Source organism: Excalfactoria chinensis, chromosome 5 (genome assembly GCF_039878825.1).
Source record: "Excalfactoria chinensis isolate bCotChi1 chromosome 5, bCotChi1.hap2, whole genome shotgun sequence".
Taxonomy (NCBI): Eukaryota; Metazoa; Chordata; class Aves; order Galliformes; family Phasianidae; genus Excalfactoria; species Excalfactoria chinensis.
The window spans coordinates 31,678,605-31,704,159 of NC_092829.1; the positions used below are offsets into that span (position 1 = coordinate 31,678,605).

At 45.2% G+C, this 25,555-nt stretch overlaps 1 protein-coding gene across 4 annotated transcripts in view; it reads right to left on the minus strand.

The window, feature by feature from the left end:
- The window catches only part of DPF3 (double PHD fingers 3), a 166,817-nt gene extending 148,726 nt beyond the window's left edge, over positions 1-18,091 (minus strand). For 3 of the 4 annotated variants that reach the window (XR_011903702.1, XR_011903701.1, XM_072337809.1), the window contains exon 1: positions 17,993-18,090. Coding sequence is in view for 2 of the 4 variants with exons in the window: in XM_072337809.1 (XP_072193910.1) it covers positions 17,993-18,024 (32 nt within the window). In the remaining 2 variants the exon portion in view is untranslated. Of the gene's footprint in view, positions 1-17,992 lie in introns of all 4 variants that reach the window. The other variant, XM_072337811.1, reaches the window with a different exon arrangement.
- Between the last annotated feature and the right edge of the window lie 7,464 nt (positions 18,092-25,555).

The window sequence follows — 25,555 nt, forward strand, 5'->3', positions numbered from 1 at the left end:
ACATTGGTGAAACTATCTATTATAACTCCAAAACCTTTCATTTTGGTGTCAGTAACTAGTTCTGTCTCCATTGGTATGTATGTTAATTTGAGATTGTTTTTCCCCACTTGCATTAATTTACATTTATCTAAACTGAACATCATCAGCCATTTTAATTAGTCCAATGTTTCAGGTTCTTGTGGTCCTTCCTCACTACTTTGTAGTGACCTTATGTTATTCCAACCTGGAATATAATTATTATAATTAGTATATATCATATATTAGTATATATACAATAAAATTAGCAATTAGCTGCTAAGTTTTCTGCCTCTCGGTCCACTTTACTTCCCAGACTATTTGCAAATACCACACAGCACAGGCCCACTTACTGACCCAGCTGGGCATCCACAGGTGACCTGAGAGAAATGATCAGTTGTTCTTAGCCTGTGTTTCCAGGTTTTTAACCAACTACTTTAATACCAGAGGAATTTCCAGGGCAGTTTAATTTCTTTAGAAGCTTCTAGAAAAGAATGTTATCAAAGGCGTTTGGAAACCAGGCTGAGCATTAAGTTGGCTGCAGAGTACAAGCAGATACTGTTGGAAGGGAGCTGTGATCCCCAGATGCAGACACAATTTCCCCGCTTCCTACCCTCCCAGTAGGAAAAGGAGAAGCACACCTCATTCTTCCCCCCAGTTCTCTATTCCTGCTCTTCCTACTTCTTCGTTCCTCATAACCAGACTAGAACTGGCATGGGCCCCTTACCCTTGAAGAGAAAGGCACCAGAAGAGTTACCCATTGCACCAGAAAGCACCAAGTCTCTGCAGAGCACAGGCATCTACATCCAGCAAGCACCGCTGCAACCAGAGCAGTGATACCCGTATTGCTGTTTGAATGCGCTGCCAGTTTAAATCAGAAAAACAAATGTCTCGCACAAGCACTGTGGAGCTACAATTTTATTATGGAGTAACTTTCATCACTCTTCAAACAATCTCCAGCTAAACTAAGGTCTAACAACCTTAATAGCATCTTGGAACAAATAAGGATTTTCATGCAATTTTATAAGCATGGGTCTGGTATCAGTCATGACAATCAAGTTCACTGTAGTATCATGTTCATAAATATGTAAGAGGAAACACTGAGCAAAATTCCAAAGAGGCCTCTCAGAAAACAAAACCACTCCGTAGCTCATAGGTAAATGGCACTTCTTAGCTGCAAGCATATCCCCTGGGATGTCTTCTCCAGTGTGACATTCCATCAATTGCCCACTCTGGGATCAAGTTCTAGTCTACATACAAACTCTTGCATATTGATTCACTCTTACCAACTTGATGCTTCTCTCCTATCCTTGAGAAACCATGACAGAAGTAAATACAGAAAACAATGACAACCTTCCTAAAATAAAGTGTGATTTTATCTTAACATTAGAATGAGGCAGAATTCTAAAGGCTTTGAAATAAGATCTATATGTACCCACTCAAGCTGAATTACAGCATTGTGAGATGGTGCAGTAGCAAGTATATCCATGTATCAGCCAGCTCTCTGCTAGTAGCTACCTCAGGGAGCACCATTTGATCTAGGGCAAGTTCTACCTTTTGTTAAACCAGAACCGGTTCAGTGTGATCCAAGTGGAGACTTCAACCTGTTACCACATAGCACCACTTACCATGTTCATTTACAGGTGGATGCTCTCAGCCTTGGTTTACCCCTGTGATTTTGTTTCTTTTTGAAAATCAAAAGCCAGCTATTAAGCTGAAGTGAGAATTATACAACCAGCATCCATCACAGGCAGCAAATAACCAGAGAGAACACACAGCATCCAAAACACTGTAGAATAGCTCCACATCTCCCACTAGGAAGATGAAAATTTCTGAATAGCACCATCCTGAAATGGCTCAGTGAAGCTAAGTGGCTATAACAAACTTCTGCACAGGCAGCAGGGATCTTTCTTCAGCTGCTATCTTAATACTGCTCTTTACCAACCCGACGTACGGAGCTACTCAGGGTGAGCACAGGTTATCTAGCGGATACGGTCTCACAGGTATCCCAGACTGGGAAGTAAATACCGTGTGTGGTTGTAGGGCATAGAGCATCATTTGAAAGCAGAGAGAATTAATGGTGCAGTTGGTATTAACATATGGACGAAACATTGCTTTAAAAGTTCAAACAGCAACTGTCAGCTGAACAAAGTTGGCACAAGGGTGGCGAATGGGTTTTGCAATTGTGCTATTTTTACTATGTAATACTGATAGTGTATAAAAGAACAAATGTTGTGTATATGTTCAATGCCAAACCTAAACCGTTGCTAACAGTGTTGTTATGATATGATTAAAATGTCACCATCATTACTTGCTGAAAAGGATTTTATTTTTCCCTCCAAGCAAGTGTTTTCATTACTGGAGTTTTACCAGACGTGTTTGTGAGAAAGAAAGGTGAAGGAATAACCCAACTCAAATATTTAAAAGCATTTAACCGTTCTGGCTCATTGACAACTGTACTCTCTCCCTGCAATTTTTAAGAGCTGCTGATGCCTCATGGAAAAAACTTTGAAAAACAGTATTGAAAAACAATTTTGCCAATGTGTCATATTTTCTGTTTTATCCCTTCCCTCGCTTCTCACTAGTAAAAGAATCTACATGAAAACAGAACCTTGATTCTTTAGGTAGACAAAATTTGGATCTGAGCTCTGCCAAAGCATGTGGGTGTTTGGATCCTGTCCATTAAAGACATTTTACTTCAGATCCAGGTTCAATCTTGGAAGCTCACAAGAAGTGCTGAGCTCCAGGATTTTGTTCAGATCCATCCCCATTACTAAGAAGTCATCTTGCTGCCCGTCCTGCGTGTTAAGCTATAGACTTCTGCTAAGGATCTCATAGGTGGCAGCTAATGTCAACATTTGCTCACACATTCTAAGCACAGGGTGTTGCTGAATATCCTACAGGGTGGGAAGATTCTGAGAAGTTAAAGGGAAAGGTAGCTAGGCTGTCTTGAAATAACACAAACTTGATTTATCTCTCATACTGGCACAACATTTTGGACTTCAGTGAATTCACACTGACTGAGTACAAACAAAACCCATAGTCTGTATGAAGCCAACGGGTTTTTTTCCACATTCAATGCCTTGAAACAACACATTCCACACCGGCCAAAGAAGCTCCTGCTCTCTCATATGCACAAGAAAACAGAGGTTCACCCCAAATCTTCCACTGCATATTACTACAAGTGGTGAGGGTGAACAAATCAACCTTCCTCAGTTCAAAAAGATGCCAAACCAGACATAATCACTAGGAAAAAAAAAAAAGGGGGGGGGGGGGGGGGGGAGGAAGGAATAAAAATAAGAGTCATATTTCAGCAAAGCCTTGGCTGCAGATTTAGCTGCAGTGGGCAGAGCAGTAGAAATACTGGGTAGATACCTTCCTTGTGAACATGCACAACAAACTTCTGACACGACCTTGCCCCCTTCTCTCAATATTTCCGTTACCTTCCCTGACATCTACCCCAAGGATGCTGAGGCAAAGCAAGAGACACAGCCTGTCTGTTCAAGTACAGCTTTCGCTTTTCATCAGTGGATTTGCCAATGGCTGGGGTAGCCGTGGAAGACTGACAGATCTGTAAGAGCCCAGGGTTTGTGTTTCACTGTTGCCAAGCCACAAGACAAAAACACAAATCTAACAGAGCATTGAAAAACTACAAGTTTGTGAGGGGTGAGCTGACACCTACCAAAGGCACTGAGAGGAAGAAGAGAACTGCAATAATACAAAAAGCAGCCTCCAGACTTCTAAAGTGCCACCTATCTGATCCTCTCATATGGTGCAGTATCTCAGGAGAAGACAACCTGGCATAGAGGCTTCAGAGGCTCTTCAGTCGGAGCTGGGAGAGAGAGAGAACTCACTCCCAGAACACCACAGTCCTTTCTGCTGAAGAAGTGGAGACGAGCAGTAATTGCTAGATGAAATGGAAAAAAATACCCAGCAACAATTCCAGGCCCACATCTCCTCTGTCTTTCACTTCATGTGGTCATTTACATCTGGGCAAAGTGAACACGAAACACTTCCAAACCACAGCAGCAGTAATTCACACTCGCTTCCATTGCATAAAGCATGAGATCGGAGAATCAGGCCCTCCCTTACAAGCAAAACGTCCCCGACAATGAACACTGAGTAAAATAGAGGATGCGTAATTCCATTTGTTTTGGAAAACAGTCAATTTAGAAAGGTTACCACTCGACAGCAGCCAAAATCTTCTTCTGAACTCCCAACATTCTCAAGCCATAGCCTTGTCAATAGCATACAGGGTGCACAAGATTATGACCAGCTCAGGCCATTAGTTTCCTTTCTGGGCAGGAATCCCAGCATAACAGATACTTATGCATATTCTGTCCTCATTTTATCTAATTACAAATATCTCTCTAGGGATGGGGAGGGGAGAAGAGGTTTGATCACACGATTTTAGGTCACTTACGCAAGGGATTGCTGGGACATGCATTGATCCAAAGAGTGCTGTAATATTGTAAAAGTTCCCAGAGCCCTCCCTCATAAAATAAAATAAAGATTTAAAAATCTCTACTTATAAATTTTTGAAAGTAATCAATAGGAAAGAGTTGAATCGCATCCTGCTGTAAATAAGTAAGAAGTACATGGAAATGCTTAAAACGCCAAGACATTGACTAACAAACAATATCATGTTTTCCTAAACACCACCTGTAAACACATTCTTTCTTTTCTATATTATACACATATATAAGCATATAAATATATTCTGCATAGACACCATTTTCTCCAAATAAGATCAATAACATCAGGAAAGAAAAAAAAAAAACAAAAAAAAAAAAAAAACACTGTACAAAGTAGTTTAAGATAAAATGACTTCACGTTGTTAATCTGGATTTTTACACAGTGGTTGCAACTCTGATGAAAGAAGCAGCGTGGTTTTACACTGCTGAACTCTTAAAAGCCACAAACTAATTCAGTGAGATATCCTAACACTAAATATAATTGCCCCTGCTTGCCCTAAATCAACACGGCCTTAGACTTCAGCAGTCGAAAGAACAGGTACAAAATAGTACACTTCCCACCACCATCACGAAGTGCTCTGGACCTGTTCTTGAGTGCTTCTCACCTTCTCTTTAAGCGTGAGAGTAACAAAGCAGAACTTGGAGAATTTCTTTAAGACAAAAATGCAAAACTTTGTTTGAAACTGTTTTGGAAAGACTGGAGAAGTTACTGGCTGAATAATTACGTTGGAAAAGGACATGAGAATTAAGCAGACACCCTTCAGGAACAGAAAACCATAGTAATACAAGGAAAAAAGTGGATCTTAAAGGTCAGATGTAGAGTGATAAAGGGAGAAATGCCAAAGTCAAGAGCTGGAACTTGAGAAAGCTATTGAGAAACAGTAATATTCTTCAGACATCAAAACACAAGTGATTAAAGAAATTTCAGCTGTTCTGCAGTGAGAATGGTACACAGATAAAACATAACATAGGAACAAGCCAAGAGCTAAAGAAAAATTGTGCCTGAGGATGCCCGAGGTGGAAGCCGCAGTCTTGCAGTGAAGGCACAAATACTGAACATCCCTGCTTCTCTGCTTGAGAACTGGAACGTGAAATCACACATCTACTAGCAAGTTCTTTAAGCAGATACTGTAAATCATGGTTAATACTATGTTGCTGAAGTTCAGAAAGCAAAACAAAATATTTTTGCTCTAAAACTTTACAAATTTTTGCAGTAAGGTTTACGGGGCCTGAGTTTATTCATATCAGGTTTTTTTAAGTGCAAAATTAAAAACAAGAAACATGAAAAATTACCAAAAATAGGAAGACAAAAAGTAGTACAAGAATGATTATATGACTGTAGAACTAGAAAAAGAAGAGTAGACAGGACTTAAGTCCTACCAGAGACAGTAAGTGGAAAGTTATTTATGGATTTCCACAAAAAAAACTGGTCTGCAGACTGATCTTTTTCACTGTTTCTGCTAATGACCTTGGCACAAGAAGCATGTGTGCTGACTACCCAAGCTGGAGGGATATTGAGGAAGTTAAGAATATCAGGCAAGAATAAGGAGGAATTAATATAGTAAAAAAAAATCAGCAGACACCATGGAGATCATCTCCTCAACAACAGCTGAAAAGGGACAGAAGAAACGTGAAGAATATCACAGGCTGGCATTACATCTGTCACGGGATGACTGTGAACAACCAACATGATACAATAACAAATACAAGATCAAAGTGTTGCCAGGAGAGGTGAAATTAAAGTTATTGTAGAGGGCATCTGGAAGAAATAGTGAGTACAGTTCTGCCTACTCATATTCAAGAAAGATAAGTGGGAGTAATCCAAGCTGAGTAGAGAAGGTAAAGGCAATAAATACTTTGGTGAATAAAGGAAAGTAAAAGATAGCATAGATGGTTTCTTCATCAGAACAAAGACGAGAGGACTCATAACGGTGTCATACAAATTCCCGATAGTGGAGAGGAAGACGTGGATGGAGTAACACTATTTAGACTAACAACTCCATTCTGGCACCAGAACAAATGGGTATAAACTGGTCACAAGTAGGGCTAGGCTAAGGATTAAAATGCTATTTCCAGCCACTAGAGAAGTGGGTTCTGGAACCATCCCAAGAGGAGTAATGGGAACAAACAGTCCAAGTGGGGATTTAAGACAAGGACTTTTCAGTTTATGAAAGGGATTATCTGACATGGTACCAGGGGACTGGACATAAGACCCAGGAACCTTCTTTGAAACCTTCCCTTCTCTTAATTGAGCCTCTGTGGCCAATTTGGTCTTTGTCTTCTTGTCTCGAAGTACCCACATAGGAACCAATTAGTGCCAAATCAGATGGCAGCTTTTGTGATATATGAGGACTGCTCTGAAAGTTATGCCTCCTATTTTATTATGTTGGCCTACAACATCAGAGATGGATGCTGGTGGTATGGCAGTAGAGGCTGAACCTTCTCACCAATATTCCATTACATTTTGTTGCCATGTGACAGGCAACAGCAGAGGAGCAGTCTGACAAAGTGGTGTCTGACATGGAAGTGCATACAAAGCAAGGGTGTGTCACCGGATTTATCCGTGCAGAAAAAAATTGCACCCATTGACATTCACTGACATTTGCTGAACTTTTATGGAGATCAAACAGTGGATATGAATACAGTGAGGTGGTGGGTTTCAGCAGTGGCGACAGTGATGTGAAAGACAAGCCATGTACCAGAAAGCCGTACACAGCTGTCACAATGTGAAATGAAGAACATTTTACCATCAGCTCATCTATGCAAATTGGCTAATGGTGGTGACTACATTGAAAAATAGTGTTTAGTAGCTACAAATCTACTCTATCAAACAGTGTTATTGTGCTTTTTGTAGTTGTTGTAGTTTCCATGGAAACAAACAGGAGACATTACTTTCAGAATAACCTACATAGATATCTGATCACTAACCAGGAACATCCATGCACTCAAGGCAAGATATTAAGTACAGAATCTTGTTTTAATAGACACTGTAGCCCAACTCAAGTTTTGATGGTAGTACAACATGCATGTCCAAGCTACTGCTGTGGTCCCTTATGCATTTGCCAAGAGCTCACCAGTGCCAGTGCAAAGCCACTCTTCCAGCTGCAGAGAGGAGTGCAGAATTCCCTCTGAAGAAAGCCTGCATCAGAGCTCATCAATGAGCGCCTCCTAGACATTAGCTTGTAGGAACCCAGCACTCTCCTGTCCCATCCTGCTTGCCAACTGCACAAAGGAGAGCTCTAAGCTCTGGGTGATTCTTGCAGCCCAACACTGGAAGTACTGGTCAGCATAATGAGCCCTTTCTGACAAACAAAACCAAAACCCAAGGGAAGTAAAATGTCAGAAACCGAAAGAAATATCCAGGTTTACCAGAATCACCTCAGACCAAGACTGAAATTTTCATGAAGCCTTTGTATGAGTTTAAAGATGTAACACTCAGCATTTGAGCTGGCCCCTCTTGGAAAAAAAGTAGTATTTATAAAGACAACAGCAAAAGGTCAAAGTCCTGCAGTCCTGAAAACAGATGCATCGGCAGGAAAACCCTGACAGGTCCTAATTGATAACCACGCTTGAGGGAAGCTGCCAGAGGAAAACTGCCGCAGCAAAGGCTACAGGGAGCTACTGCTCCAAAACCCTACTGCTGCAGAAAAGGCACATGTGGCTGCTGGAGCAGGAGATGGACATGGTTAATTGACTGGTAAAGTTTAGCAGAGATGGAATTAATGCAAAGAGCTCAGAGCCCAGGCGTGCAATTCTGTTACCAAGGGAAGGAACCATTCGGCTGGAATTTCAATCCATTTTTAGGTCAAAAACTTTCCCAAAGGCAGAGCATTCACCCTTCATCTGTTCCTCCTCCTCCCCTCCAAGGGATGCAGGGTTGCTGGTGACAGCAGGCTGAGAAACAGGCTGCCTTGTAAGGGCCAGACCGGCCTCGACTTTATGGGTTGTGTGCGTTCAGCAGTGCAGTATTCAGAAGACATTCTCAGGAGAGCCAGCCTCTGATAGCCCTTGGGTTTTGTGGTTAGTTAGGGAAACAAAACTAGAAAGCTGATAATAGAGGAGAAGGGAATTTTCTTTCAGTTCGGCTCAGCAAAATGAACACCTGAACCAGATACATTTGCAATCTAGTCAGATAAGGAGTTAGTTACTGTGGAATCACAGCAACAACATGGGAAAAATATACCCAAATAATTACTTGGTTAAATTAAAGCGTACTGCAGAGGAAGATAGGAAGGACACAAACACAAACCAAAGGCCAGATGACATACGTGACCTGACAAAGTGCTGCACCACCAGTTTTTTATAAGCAACACCCAGCATCATATTCCTCTCATCTAGCGCATCAGAGACATTTTCCTCCGTCAGAGGACTAGATTTGGGAACTTCTCAACTTCTTTTACCATTTGGACAAACACACTCTACATACTTACGAGTAGCTTCCACTTCTACATACTTAAAAGTAGCCTTGTAAAATAAATTGAGTCACTGTTCTCACATCAGTGTCTATGGATTCAATGCATTAATTATACTGAACAGGCTATCTGGTATGAAGCATGGATATTTTTAAATGCAGGGGGGATATATTTTTAACCACTTACCACTTAGTGTAATTCCTTTCGTTTTGGTGGTAGAATTTTTGCACCCCATCAGCCCATAAGCACTCTCATTAAGGACTGTTTCATGGCATTCCTCAGTTAATTCTTCCTATCAGAAACAGGCAGACAGTCTTAGTTTACTTCCACACTATTCCTGATATCAGCTGGACCAAGGACCTGCTAAGCAGGAAGGATTCCCTTTCACTTCATTCATATCATTCATATACTGCCTAACACTCAATGCTCAAAGCGAAAAAACAAGACTTCTAAACCTCCAAATGTCAGCAGCTGATGGTGTGACACTAACCAAGTCATTTAGTTATGCCATTCCTTCCATGAGAAGAACTGAGAAAAAAATCCCACAAAAGGGATTATGATGTTTACTTTGAGTATGACTATTAAGTGTTATCCTGCTCTAGAATGAAATGGCCACATTCTTGAGATTAAAAATAACATTTTTTCTAATTCATAGTATCATAGAATCGTTAAGGTTGGAAAAGACCACTAATGTCATCTAGTCCAACTATTGACCCATCACCACCATGCCTGATAACCATGTCCCTCAGTGTTACACCTGCACATTTCCTGAACACCTCCAGGGATGGTGACTCCACCACCTCCCTGGGCAGCCTATGCCAGAGTCTGACCACTCTTTCTGAGAAGAAGTTTTTCCATATATCCATCCTGAACCCCCCAGTGCAGTTTGAGGCCATTCCCTCTAGTCTTGTTGCTGTTACCCGGGAGAAGAGGCCAATCCCCACCACACTACAACCTCCTTTCTGGTCACTGTACTCCATAACATTAAGGTCTCCCCTGAGCCTCCTCTTCTCCATGCTAAATAATCCCAGTTCCCTCAGCCTCTTCTCATAAGAAGGAAAAAATATAGGTGGAATAAGTTTTGTCTACCTGTTTTATGATCAGCCTGAAGAAATCTCACTTGGCAAAACTATTCATAGTCGGCAAAAAAAGTCTTTTTCTGGTAAATAAGGAATCTCCTTTTGACCTATATTCATGCACAGGAAGTTAACGACATTTTAGCAACAGGTCATTACATTACCATGTGCTTTGCTCAGCCTGAGAGTCATACCTGACTGTAAGAATAAACTCACAACTCTGACCACAAAAACCAATGAGGATTCAGGTTTAATTTGGCAGGCTCTCATCTGCCACACCGCCACCAAGGAACAAAGCTGCCGCTCCATGCACAGTGAGGCACAGCTCTGGAGGGAGCCTTGCTTCAGGACAGCACCAAAATGCATCACCTCCAACTCCCCACCCTCCTCCAAACACCACAATTGGTCACAGGGAGCCATCCTCCCAGTTCAGAAGCCATTAAAAACATGCCAGCTCACTCTATATGAGGGACCTGAAACAAACATTTCATTTTGGAAAATGGCTCAGGAAGAACACGTGAGGAAGCAGAGCAACAAACAACACCTAAGGTGGATATAAATCCAGATAAAATATTAAAATCATTAAAGGGTTGCTGCTCCCTGAAGGTTGGAAAAAACGAAGAGAGTTAATTAAAAGCAATCTCCACACAGTGCTGAGCTAGCCTGCCCTGATAAATCAACAGCTAGGACTCTGCTGTAGAGGTCAATGGGGGAAAGAGGTTGAGAGGCAGGGGAGAGGAAAGCTAAGGAAAGATAAAACATCTAGCTGAGCTTATCAGCAACAATGAATCACAGCTGGTGACGTGAAATTGAGAAGGGTTTTCCACATATTTCCCCATCAACATTTTTTTGTTAGATTTCAACCTCTTGAATGCCTGTTTGCTATCAGCTCATGACCAGCTAACTGCTGAAGTTCCTATCCATTTGTATTAGCGTGGAGAACAGAAAGAAGGGAGAAGTCTTTGGGGCCCCATCATACCTGAAGGAGTGTTAACATCACACTCACTCACGTGCAATTCGATCACTGGGGACTTCATAACCACAACTGACAGAGGTCATGTCCCTTTTTGGAGAAGCGCCTCTGAAAGGTAATGTCTGGGCATCAGTCAGATTTCAGGAAGCAGTAAGAGTGCTGCAATTGAACCACACCTGTAGAGAAAGAGCTCACTGCAGAGTCTTCCCATCACCAGCCCTTATCCAGCGCATCACTCCTGGCTGCTAGCCTGCACTAGGCCAGCTATAAAAAATGCTGACCTCAGAGCTATGATCCCAGTCTGTTCCATATTTTACACCAACAGGTATACATTAATGAACTAAAAGCTGAAAGGAAAAGGAGCCCATAGAAAACACAGAAACCTACCATTTTCCAAACCCTTCTTTAAAATTATATATATATATATATATATATGCGTGTGTGTGTGTGTGTGTGTGTGTGTGTGTGTGTCACCAGGGTAAGCTTGTAGATAGATCTGAGTGGGCTCTGATATCTCTGATATCGTTCTGATACATTTCTGATTCTGATATCACAGAACTCATAGAACAGTAACTTCAAGTATGATGCAGCTTTTATTTGTGGTCAAGACCAAATGAGATTAGCAGTAAAACAGCTTTCTGAACCTCCATTTACATCATTGCTATCTGGAATACAGCTCCATTCATTTCAATTTTTCCCCCATCTCTGACTAATCAGATGTTGGGCTGTGGAGCCGTGAGGCTACAAACACTACAAACTGCAGAATTGCTAGAACCAGACCCAACATTTCACAGCTGTATGACACAATGCACTGAACTGATGCTCACTTACTCTTCCAAAACGTGTAAAAAAACACTCAGAATACTTTGAAGAGGTAATTTTATTCCAACAGGCATAATCTATCTTCCTGTGGCTAGCATGAAGCCAACTCCAAGCAGAAAAGCAGCATAAGCACTGTGCTTTGTGTTTTGGCAGGAGTAGCATGCCCGCATCTGATCAGATCACATCAGCAGTGCCAGCTGATGCGGTAGGGCAGGCTGGCATTAACCAGCTCAGGACGCAGCCTTATTTCTCTGCTATGCACCTGATTTTCTTTGCACCATCTGACAGATTTAGATTTTGAAGCCCTACAAAGCAGAAGCCATTAAAGCCACATGTTTGTTGAGAATTCATTCTTAACCAAAGAAATCGGGAGCCCAAATAACTTAGTCATTGCCCAACCAGAGCACTCTTTATAACACATAAAAGAGCCAAAATGATGAGGGGTCTGGCAAGAAACAAGGGGGGATAAACTAAATTATGTAGAGTTCCCTTCTTTCATGTATTTATGTACATTACTTCATTACAGTTGGCATTATATACTGATTTATTCATATTAGCAGAAAGCAAGGACAGTGTTATCAGATGTCAAAGCCTGATACGGTGCACAGTGTTGCGTGAATGGAGAGGTGATCCTCAGCCAGGCTGGCTCCATTCTGCCTTAGGGGACTGAGACCCTAGGTGTCACTTCCAGCCTTCCTCCCCAGCAGAACAACACTGATGGAATCAGCATCCCCATCAGCATCTGAGCAGGGGACTCTCTCCCAGCTACAGCTCAGCAGAACGCCAAATTAATGACTCAGGACTTGGCAAGCTCATGCATGCTGATCACAGCCACCTCAGTGCACACTCATCGACACCCATCCCTGCCCCACTCACGCTGCTCAGGTGGCTCCCAGCAGAGCCTCCCTCAAGAGCACCAGGGTGCCAGAGAAACCTTCCGTGTGGCTGCAGCTCAAACCGCACCCAGCAGGGCAGGTAAACTGAAAGCTGAGCCACATGCTGACACAGCCTCACTAGTCCCATGCTGGAGGAGATGGGGGCGAGAGGGATATTGGCCAGCAGCCGCCGAGATACCGCATTATTCTTCTCTGAAACATCTGCTGGGAATCTGTGGTTAAAATACACTCTGCTGGGAAATAAACCATATATAACAATGGGAAGAAAAAAAAAAGAGTATAGGAGGCTCATACTTCTAATAGTTTAGGTCATTAAAGATAAATAAGAATTTTAAACATTCAGTATTGAGGCAGTTACTTCAGCTATTTGTTGCACATAACTTGGTTTAGACACTTAAAAAGCAGCAGAGAGCTTTCTTCTTTCTTTTGACAGAAAAATCACTTTCTGCCTTTCACATACTGGTCCAGTGTATTGGGGCTTCTTCCACAAGAGTTTTTAAAGAGAAGAAAGAAGCACTTCCCCTCAAAAAACATTCAAATGGGCATTTTATAAGTATGCTTTATCCAGGATTGCATTAATGACATCCCTTTAAAACTGATCACCTTAAAAGAAACAAACCAAAGATAAAACTGGAACCTGCATGAAAGGATTAATCAGCAAATCATAGTCTGTGCCCAATGCAAATGCACCATGCACCCCAATGCAGCCCCAGTCTGGACCGGATGTAGCACTGCCTCTTCCTGGGGCAATGTGCCACCTGAGCCTGGGGATCCCCAGGTCAGGGCTCTGTTTGGCCAAGAGAAAGAGCATCAGCTCCCAGAGCACATTCGTCCTACTCCAACAAGTCCTCAGGTATAAACAGCATAGGAATTGTTCTTACACAAGGCAACATCACACACAGAAAGCTCAAAGATGAGCCCACAATGAATTCCTAGATTGTAAAATTGAGGTGCCAAGCAAAGAAATTCATCTTCAACCTGAAAGAGAAAGCAGGGTGAGAAAACACCAGCCTCAGCGCACGGTAATTCTAAGAATCTGGAACATTTCCTTTTTAGACAGCAGAGGCACAGCCAACAAGATAGACAAAGCAGCCCCAGGAAGCCATGCCTCCAGTTTGAGGAAAGCAGAGGAAGAAGTGTATTTCCATGAGGCTACACACTGGATGTGCCCCATTACCTTCCCTGGAGTCCACCAGCACTTGGACAGAACCCCATTTCACTTCCTGAACTGCCCCCCTGCACAGCCCAGCATGCCATTCCCATTCACCCACTGGGGACTGAACCTATTGGGCACTGTGAACCCAGACCTCGGGACACGTACTTCAGTATTACCATCAAGAAACACCTATCTTTGGAACTTTGTAGCTCATCCCAGATAGCTCAGTATTGCTTTCACACACCACGTATTTTTTAAATCTTTTATTATTTTTTTTTCCAGTGAGAGTTTTATGTCACAAGCTCCATTCATTCTCACTAGCGGAACAACTTCTCAAAAGCACTACAACAGCCACTCACACACAAGTTACTCGTATGGCCAGATAAACACTGTAACTAGTAACGCACTCATCTGGCTCCCTTCATTCAGAGCAGCGCATCCTCAGGTCTTCAGGATTTGGCTTCTCTCCTCCCCCTCCCACCCCCTACAACTTTGTTCTTAAGCTCATGTTTCCCCGCATTAATACAAAAACATTCATCCATCATTTTCCCTGAAGAGTGGTGCTGGGATACAGAAAAGAGTGTTCATGTGGGTAGCAGTCTTGGCTTGAAATGTGTCATGCTGGGGCTCATTTATGTTTTTAAGAGACTTCAGAGCCACATTGTAGAGATTTTTGGTACACGATTTAATGCATCCAACAACCCTGTTCTGTCAAGCAGAAGAATGCTCCCTTCTGCAAAGCCACATTAAAATCACCTTCACATCACTTGCAAATGCTGAACTGGCAACCTAACTGTCCATCTATCTTTTTGCTTCCACCTGCTGGAAGAAGCACTGCACATCATACTTTGTTATTAAGAATTAGCAACCAGATGCTTATGCAACAACATCCACACAATAAATAAATAAATAAATAAATGAATGAGTTGTCTCCATCAGCACATAACCACACTATAGGGTTGTTTCAGGAGTGGGTAAGAGGGTATGGAAATTTCCAGTTCTGTGTCCCAAGCTTGAAGTTGAGCCCAGGCTAACACAAAACACTGGTGTCACACAGGGCCCAAACACCTATGCTGGCCTGCTGCTGACACTAAGCAAGGAGGTGAGCACAGACCTTTTTCCACTGGTGCCACATGCCACAGAACCCATCATAACACGGAAGGCCAGTGGTCCACCAGGGTCAGAGCCGCCTGTCAGAGCGATTCTAACCTACCGGTACAGCAACTGGAAAACTGACCACTGCCACGTGCTTGTGGCAGAGCAGCTACAGACAAGGCCGGGAGGGTTTGTAAGGTCAGCTCCAGCGCTGCGCTCAGCAGGCTGCCTCAAGCTGGTTCCCAACCACCTGGCTGGGAATAAACCTCCCCAAGCACATCAGGGCTGTCCAACAGCACAGCCAGCCAAGGATGGGTTAGTCTCCATCCCATGGCCTGGCAGAGCCGAAGGAAGGAGAGCACCGCACTGTGACACTGGGACATAGCCAGCAGCAGCTCCTTCTGTGTGCATTGGGGCAGAGCTGCAGCGGGGCGACATCGTGCCGAAAAGACAGCAGCAGCAGCTGAGCGAGTGCTCCAGGGAGTGCATTTAACTGACAATCTGAAATAAAAGTCAGCTGTGGGAGTACAGACTGAGAAAGGGTGGAGGAAATCAGCTCCACTTCTAGATCAAGCTCTGTAAATTACAAGATCTTAATTACATTAAATACATTATGGTACCGTATGCACATTGCTAGTGAGGCAGGAGTGGAGGAAATGTGGCTAGCTGCTAAGGCTGGAAGCTGCACTGCTGTGCTTTAGACTTGATCTTCAATTCAGAAAGTTTCTTAACCACTTTGTCCTAGTTTAGTCATCCACAAAACAAAGGCAATAATCCCTTCCTCACAGGGGTGATGAGAGGTTTAATTAATTAATGTTTACAAAGCCCACTGAGATTTCTGACTGACACTTTAAATCATTCAGAATACCACTTCATTGCATTTGTTCCTTCTGCTGCCCCACTCAAACATCTCCGCATTAAGATATCCAAAGGAGAAGATGGAAAGAAAAAACAGAGATAGGTACACAACAATGAATCCAGCATTTCTAGCCCACTGCTGCCCATCAGCACACCGAGTGCTGCCTTTTCTGCAGGCAAAGAACTCTGTGTTTATCCAGACACCTGCTGCCCTTTCCTCACAGATCTGCTACACTCACATCTCTGCCGTTTTTGCCTCGGAGCACCGCGTAGGTAAGCAAGGTGCTGGATGGCAAAGATAGCAGGCGGTTGCGTCGGGCTGACCAGACTGCCAGAGGCAGCGAGGGGGATAAGAGCAGAGGGATGAAAGCCCCCGAAGAGAACCAGCAAGTGAGAAAAGAGGCAGAGAGAGAGGCGAGCTGAACGTGGGAGCGCCCATCACAGCCGGGGGACCGCACGCACCGCACTATTCCGTGCAGCGCGTTCCCAGGGACGCTCAGGTACACGGGAGAACGTTATCCCGAGAGCAGCACAGCACGAACGAGGCTACACATGTGTCCAAGTGCCGGGGAGAAACTGAGCTCTGGGCACCCGTAGACGCGCGGCACAGCCGGAGCTGCGGACACCTGAGCCGGGATGTCTCGGTCCCGACATTGTCCCCGGCTCGGAGCGAAACCTTTGTGCGGGCAGTTTCTGTAGGGGGCGTTTGTGGGTTTTCAGATACAATCAAAACGCAGATAAATGCAAATGTCATTCGGCTCCCTTTCATTGTCAGGGAGGACACACGAGGATAAAACGTTGTGCGCTACGTCCTTTCCCCTATTATGCGTCCTACCGCTTTTGTCCTAATTTATCCCGTGCATAATTTATTTACGCGCGTATTGTTTCCCCACCGGCAACTTTAAAGAATGAGTGAAAATTATAAAATGTTTTATTAAACAACTTCTCAATTAAATAAATGCAGGTGGTGCCGGGCACTCCGCGCCGGTCCCGCTTCCCCCGCTCAGCACAGCACTTGGGCAGCCAGGGAGAGGAGCTGCCCATTGTTCGCGCTCTCCCACGCCGCTCGAGAGGAGCCGAGCCCGCCGCTGCCCTCCCGGCTCAGCCTGGCGGGGCCGGGGCAGCCCGCTCTCGCCACCCGGGACTCCAGAGGAGCGCCGTCCGCTGAGAGCGGCTCCGGAAGCCGGGCGAGAACTGCAAGCGGGACGGAGCGCCCGGGGCGTCAGTGCGACAAGTTGCTGCGGGCGGCGCGGGTCCCGAGAACGGCGGCGGAGGCGGCGGATGCTGAGCCCCGGGATCCCCTTAAAGGAGCGCGGGGCACCTGCACTGCCGCTGCCCGCGGCCGTGTGGGCGCTGCGGAGCGCACGCGAAATGAAAGCGAAGGTTTTCTGCCAGGACGGAGCGGGAGAGCCGGCAAAGGTGTCAGCACCTTTCCGCTGCCCGAGGCTCATCCTCCCTGCAGACTGCGGAGAGACGGCGGCAGGAGCCCCTGGAACCACCTCGGAGCGGTTTTCCAACTCCAGCCGGAGGGACGCGAGTCAAAAACAAACACAAAAAAAAAGAAACAGAAGAAAAGGAAGCGGAGCCGTCCCGCAGCGCTCACTTCGGCTCCGGACTCCGTTCCGCGCGTGGAAGCGCCGCCGCCAGGTGTCCGCGCTGCGCTCCGTCCGCGGGAGCGCTGCCCCGGGAGGCAGAACTCTCCCGCGGGAGGTTACGCGGCGCCGGATCGCGCTGTCCCTAATGCCCCGGGATTAGCCGCGCGCGCCGTAACCGAAGGGAAACGCAAGAGGAGAGCCGGAGGGACGGCGGGCGCTCCCGCGTCCCTCTTAGGACGGGGACCCGGGTGGCGGCGGCGGCCGAGGCGCCCTCCCTCCCCCGGCGCCCGCTCCCGAGCCGCGAGAGGCACCGAGTCCCCGGCGCTCGGAGCGACGGAGCCTTCCGCGCGCACGGCGGCCGCGGCGCCGCTGCCCCGCGCCGCACCCCGCTCCCTCGCGGCGCGGAGCTCCCCGCCGCCCGCCCCGCCCCGGCCGCCGCCGGACCCCGCGGGACGCCGCCAGGTGCGCGCCGCCCGGGGCCGCAGGACGCGCCGCCCGCCCGGAGCCGCCGAGCCGGGGCCGCGCGCGGAGGCGGGGATCCGGGGCCGGGCGCGGCGGGCGGGCGCCCTTTCTCGTAGCGGAACCACGCGGAGCGCGTGCGGGTCTGAGCCCTACTTACGCTTTCAGGGGGTTGTGAATGACAGTCGCCATTTTGCTACAATGTAACAGAATATTGTGTCTCGGAGTTCTAAAGGTTCGCTCAGGGGAAGCGGCCAGCCAATCGGCGCGGGTCGTGCCGGCCCGCCGCCCAATCGGGCGCCGGGGGCGGAGCCGGAGCGCTGCTAGTTATTAGGGGAGCTGTCAAAGCCCAGAGGTCGCTCCCTGCCTGTGGAGCGGGGCGGCGAGCGGCCCTTAAAGGGGCAGCGCCCGCGCGGGGCACGCGGCCGGGCGTCTCCTGCCAGGGGCCGCCCCCGGGGGCACCGCCCCGCCCGGCGCCCTCCCGCCGGGGCGGTACCGCCGCCCGCCCGTCCCCCGGGAGCCGCCGGCGCTCGGCGGAGCCGCTTTCCCCCCCCCCCCCCAGGAATTTCCCTCCCGCGTCGGGTGTCCGCGGCCCGAGCCCTTACATAACGCCCGGCGGCGCTGCACGCCACGCCACGCCCCGTCCGCTCCCGGGACGGGCCGGCCATGGCAGCGAGGGACGGCGGCGGGGACGCGTCCCGGGAGCCCGCGGCCACCTGCCGCTACTCCGAGGTGCTCGCGAGGAATTGAGAAGCGCGGCCGAGCGCCCGAAGGAAGCCGCGGGCCGGACCGCCGCGATACTCGGAGTAAATCGCCGGAATGGATGCGGTTACGCCGCGTGAAACGGGCACGGTCCGAACCGGGAGCTCTCTCTCCTCGCCTCGCCCTGCTGCACCCGTCTCTCCCGAAGGACTCCCTTCCCTTCGGGCACCTCCGTCTATCCAGAAACAAGGACAACGCCTGCCTCTCCTCTCCTCGCATTCATAAAACTGAAGGAAACTCAACCACGGGCAGTTAAATCATTCCCATCGCAGGAGCAAGATAGGAGCCTACAGAGCTAGTCTGATCCACAACTTAATGAAAGAACGGAAGTAAATGTTTGAGGGATGTTCAGGTGTAACAGAGAAAACAGCAATTGCTGAGCTCATGGGATGAGCTTTGCGAGGGCAGAAAAACCTAAAGCTCTCCCAACTGTTTGTCAAAATAAAACTTTCTAATGTGTGGGCAGCAAAGGCTGAGAGATGAACAACAGAGAGGTACAGAAATCATTACATACAGATAAGGGGAAAGAGCAATGCATCACTTTCCCATTCATGCAGGATTCAGCAGGTTTGCCAGAGATTAAGCCTTCTTTAGCGTGCCTCTGGTCCCCTTTCCCATAGCACCGCCTGCTGCAGCCTGCCCACCATGTGCTCCCAGAGGGAACCCTCTCCCCCATCCGAGCCACTTGGTTACAGGAGAAGTAAGCTTCCTGTCAGCTGGAGAGTTGCCAGGCTGCCGAGATGTATCCTAACCACGGTTCTGGGAAGCAATCTTCAAGAACGTTTCCATTATCATATTACATTATATTATATGGTATAGTAGTGGTCCAGGTGACATTGACTGTAACTGCAGAAACCCCTGTTCAGTACTCACACTGTTCACAGGAAAAGCTAACCACAAACTGCCGAGTTCTCACAAGCACACGTTGCTGTGCATGCTGCACAAAAATGAATGGCTCTGAATGCAGCTGAACTGGTGACCCTCGACCAGTGACCTGAATCAAGTCCCACTGCCACAAAGATTTCTGGTTTGATGCACTGTTGTGCTAATCACCCGGCGACAAAAATGATCCAAGTGTTATCATTTACCCCAGGATGGGCAAATACCTATGTGAGGGATAACTACTCCTTTGCTTCTTGTGAAAAGAAACAGCCCAAAACCACACAGTACTGCAGAACTGGAGGCAGCACTGGGCTGCTGAGGGAAGGCACCAACATCCGGCTGTGCTCTAGGAAGTCCTGAGATACCGTAATACAAAACGGTGATGCTTTCAGAGAATTAAAACAAACCTGTTTGGGGTCATTTTCAGAAGTGTATTGAGCCCCTCTGATCCATTCTTGCTCTGCAGGCACAGGGATCTTGGCACACTCTGCATGGAGAGCAGCTTTCTCCTGCTCCTGCAACACCCCTCCTTCCCTTGCTGCTCCTGCCATGTGGACACTGGGCCTATATCAGCCACTAGCAGGCACAGCAAGCGCTGATAACCACCACAGCTACCAGCCAGAGGAGCACGTCAGAGCCACCCTGCTCAGAGGGGTCCCAGCAGGCCAAGTGCAGAGTGGCCACATCAGAGCCTGTTCCACCAGTGCAGATGGAGACATTCAATCTTGTTCACACCTAGCTTTCCTATAGCACGTTTCATGGATAACTGAACAGCATTTAGTTTACTGGTTTAGCTGTAAAGAAGGCACAGAGCACTGACTGACAGCACAATCACCACAGTGACCTACGTAACTTATTCACTGATTTACTAGTTGAAAGTAACAGAACCGTTACAAAATGTTATTAATAACAAACCATACCACAGAGAGCTCCATATTCACATACACACAGCACTCCATCATCAATTGATCATTCACAAACTAAGGTTTTGGGCTACTGTAACTCACTAATCAATAGCGTTAATGTGGATCTAAACCATGCATGAGCATCAATTCAAGCCCCACGCATCTGAAATACCTCACTTCCATACCCACTGAGTTCCAACTTCATGGTTGTTACACTCCCATTTAACTTCTGATAGTTTGATTCAAACCTACCAAAAACAGCCCAACGAGGCTTCAAGGAAATGTAAAGACATTTAGTGTTAAAGGAAAATAATGTTTCTTTTTAATGAATGGTTGCTAACTGCTTGGAGAGACAACTCTCACCATTAAAAATGGAAGGCAGGTTTTGACATAGCACAGTACGATCTCTGACATTAGCGCGATGTCCAAAGCACTCTGATCCTGTGGGACTGGAGCAAGCAGAGCTTCAGAAGGCACAGTCCACATCCTCACCTCCCAGCACATAGAACTAAGTAGGAGAAGAACAGGATCCTTTCCACTGCACTGGAAGCGTCACATCTTAGAGATCATACTGCAGCTGTCCTGAACTACCCCCTATCTCAAATGTTTTTACTATTTCCATAATACAAATTTGACCCCCCTGAGAGGGGCCAAAAACATTCCTGCTCACCACACAGAGCCTTATTTTAAGCTGAGGACCTTTTGCTGTGAAAGTTTTGCCCTCCACTCATTGTCTCCTATTTTCCCTTTTATCTTGAGTTTTCATGAAGAGTTGTTCTTTTTCTGGAGGGAGGCAAGGTTAGGCTCTTGCTTACACATTCCTCAACTCTTGTGAATTGGAAAGTGAAACAAACTACATACTAACACTGAAAGCCACTAATCTAATTTTGCTATGCAGGGAAACAAAAGAAGCAGTTGGTAGTCTACCAGAAGCCACAGGGGTTTTTTTAGCTTTAATATTTCCAGATATGCCTAGTAATATACAACCGTGCTTTGCTCAAACATATTCATATTCAAAGGATGGGATTCACAAAGATACAAGCATGATAGCGTGCTCTGTGAGAGAGGACTTAATTTGTTACAGCAAAACAGGGCCCCACATTCACAGATACCCTGCAACAGATTCTAAGTCTTAACTCCCTTTTATTTATTTAAAGCTTTGCAGGCATCTCATACACTGGTTCTTGTCAGCCCTCCTCCTCCTTTTCTTTGATCTTTCCCAATAGTTGAGTTAGCTGAAAGAGGAGAGGACGGTATCAGGGTGTCAATGTTACAGACTCAACAGCAGCCCTCTGCAGACACATCACCAACAATCTGACACAGTCAGCATAACAAAGATAACTACGGAGCTACACAGCATAAAAATCGGCGCCAATGATTCATTCTTTGTAACTTTGGGAACCGCATTCTTGAAAGGTGGCCTCCAGTTTTATTTTTTATTCTTGCTTTCTTAAAATTCCCCTCCATAGCTGCAGAAACAGCTTTTTGAAACCTCAGGGCTAGCTTCATTGCAGGCCTCCTTCTGACTTCCCAAAGTTTTAATTCTGTGCTCTGTCTCCTTTCTCATAAGCACCGAGGACACACTATAGTTAGTATGGTTCACGGACAGGTTTAACGTTTGGATCGAGCATAATGAACCACAATGGAACTCTACCTGAAAAAGAAAAGTTAACAACTCAAAGGAAAAACTAATTGCCAGATTGGCTCAAAGGGCGTTAACTTGGTATTTAGCACTTGATTGGAAGAGCTGCACCTTTACCTCATTATTGATGGGACCAGCTCACATAAAGGAATGAATATCTGACTATGACTTATCCGGTGACTCCACCGTGGAGGTTTCTTATATTTATTCAAACTGTAGGCAGAATTGAGCTGTGCAGACACAGCTTGGGAACAACAACCCATTTTCTTTCAGTATTTGGATTTATTTTCTTGTTTTTTAAATGTATTTCAGATCTTACAGAGCTAAGGGAACAGATGCTATTGGAAGAAGGATAAAACAGGTTACTGTTGCAGCACATAAAGAAGTTACACTACACTGAAAATTAAACTTAATCTGAAATTTTCTCACCTTACAACATTTTTAATTAATATTTATCAGGTATTTATTGTCAGTATTTGAAAAAACCATCAGTGCTGTCAGCCTCTCTTCCATGGAAATACAAAATAATTACTGTGTTGTAACTTTACTTTTTCTTTCCTTCCCTTCTTTTTTTTTGTTCCCTTACTTCCAAAATAATTTGGGTACAAAAGGAAGACTGAAACCTTGCCGCCATATAACTCAAAATATCTTTCCACGTGTAAAAGTTCAGGATAAGAGAAATAAAACCTGATGTGTAGGTGAAGGTGGAAAGGAAAATAATAGGTGTCAACAGCAGTTTAAAACTAGTGAGGGGGTAAGAAGGCATTAAGCTCATTTTATTGCATTGATTGGCCAAACACCAAAGGAAAATAAGTAGGGGGGAAATTAGATGCTTGTGGTTTAGTTCTCTTTTAAAACCTGCTAAATAGAAGGAGCTTTAAAAGTGTCCCAAAGTTGTTTTGATGTTTCCCATCTAACTTTATTTTGGTAGATGAGGGAAACAACAGAAAGGCACTGCCTGACCTGCTTAAATACCAGTTTAGGTCAAGCCTGTCTTTAAAGCTGGCAGGTTCATGGAAATCTTGGTGGACATGAGGTACTGGGATAACACAACATAGATCCTAGGAATTTATTAAAGTAACTGCACTTAAAGTCACAAAGCCATAGAGAAGCCAGTCCTGATTTTCCTGCCTAAGTCTCCTCAACAGCTTGTACCTGTGAAGCTAAATTGGTACATATTTCCCTAATCCAAACAGGCTCTCAGACCAGAAGTACATCCTTCAGAATTTTACTGATACTCCTACACAGAGATAGCTGTTTTGCTAAAATCTTTTACATAGAAACAGATAAGGGTGGGAGCTATTCGTTGGGAGTGCAATGTTCTGTTGTTGTTTGGGGTGTATTAAACAGGGGTGGAAGAGCTTTGATGTCAAGGACACCTGCTAATAGAGAGGCCCTCCTGCAACAGAAAGCTCTGCCTTGCAGCTCCTGTCCCCATCCATTTCTGTAGCACATCTAAGCCAGTATGTCAGTTTCTCTACAAAAGCTCAATCTTTTGCTAGAGGCATCAGGTCTTTATTGATTCTGTTACAGTGCTGCCTCAACAGAAAGCAGCTAAGAACAACATCAGATTACTAAGGAATTCTAAGCAAAGAAAGTGGCTGATAGGATGGTCTTGATGCAAGGCCCACATTTTTGCTACTACTGGCGCTGCTTGTTAGACAATTTCTAGGACTATCCTGTAGAGTCCTTGTGCAACTCCAAGAAAGCCTGTCTGTTTGTGTGCCTGTATGTATATACACACACAAGCCAGACTCTCATCCTCATGTATACTGCATATATAGAACTACTAATTTCATCAGTGTCATTGTTTCTGATTTATATCAATACCTACAAATGTAAGCTTAGACAAGTGTTACTCTAAAAAAATAATAGTTAATAGCAGTTAGCAGTGCGCTCGAGTAGGTTATAGAGTCTAAAGCCTGTTACCTGGTGTGCCAATACTTTGCTACAAGTATTACTCACATATACAATATTATTTAATCCATCTCCAGATCTCAGGCAGGTGGGATAGAAAGGATTGCTAACCAAGTGCTGAGAGTCAAACAGTAGCCTAAACACACCATCACATGAAGCTCACAAAGCCAGCTGTGCCACGTGCAGAAAATCCAAGTGCCATTCCTTGCTATTTCTTCCACAGTCTTTTTTTGTTTTAAAGGTCAATCAGCCGGGAGCATCCCAGCATCTAATTCTGAAAAAATCACCATTACCTTCAACATAAAAAGGAAAAAAGGAAAAAAGGAAAAAAGGAAAAAAGGAAAAAAGGAAAAAAGGAAAAAAGGAAAAAAGGAAAAAAGGAAAAAAGGAAAAAAGGAAAAAAGGAAAAAAGGAAAAAAAGGAAAAAAAGGAAAAAAAGGAAAAAAAGGAAAAAAAGGAAAAAAAGGAAAAAAAGGAAAAAAAGGAAAAAAGGGAAAAAGGGAAAAAGGGAAAAAGGGAAAAAAGGAAAAAAGGAAAAAAGGAAAAAAGGAAAGGAAAAAATCTCTCAGACATACCTGAAGGTACCTCAAAGATACCTTGTAACATTTAGACTGTTTGGTATCTTATCATTTTTGAGAGTAATTGAGCACTACAGTTTTCAGACAGAACAGAACTTTGTAGAATTAGGAATTAGACTGGTCACCTTCTAAGGTCAGTGCCTTCCATGTGCTGAATTCCACACTTACTTGAAAAACCCGAAGGGTTTGTCCATCTCACACACAGCAAAATGCTCCCTCCCATCTGGTGTCTACAGCTAAAGCCCTCATGAAATACGATCTAAAGGCATTAGAACAATTGTCTTAGAGTAAAAACATTTACAAGGAACAATATTACAGCTGCTGCTGCAATGCTCCAGCTTTCACAAAGTAGAATACTTTACTAAATTATTTTCTTAGGGAAGATTCTCCCTGTCTGGCTCCTGCAGGCACAGCATCTTGCTACCAAACACAAGCAGTGGGAATTCAGCTTCCAGGAACTAAATGAAGCCAACAGCCAAAAAATAGAGCCTCAGGACTGATTCTCACCCACTGTACAATCCTTCAGAAATGGTACCAGAAAGTACAACTATCCTCCATTCTTTGCCACTCCCCTTTGGCCCTGCAATAGCTTCTTACTCTCTCCTAGACACTGGCTAGATCTTCTCCAAGCTCTTTTTATTAAAGCATTTTCTCTCCCTACATAGCAATAATTTTTCTTAGCAATCATAGCCATCCACTCTCACCATCCTTCTAGACAGAGCCATTGGCGAAATCCCTTTAGGGAGAAGGAGAAAGACAACACAGAATGGTCTGAAATACACATGCATTCACTGTGGGTGAGAGGTGCTTATTGCTTAAGATCACTCTCGTATCAGAAAAGCGATGGATTCCCTTACTCTATTTATACACTTGGAATAATTCACTGGCTAACGCTTTTCCCAGCTAAATAAATGCCCACCTCCTGAAATGGATTCAAACTTCTGGAGCACTGAGGTTACACAACAAGGGTCAGCGTGCAAAGTGCAGTGCCAGAGACATGCAGCTGTTTCCCTCACTCACACTCCCTCCTTCTGATT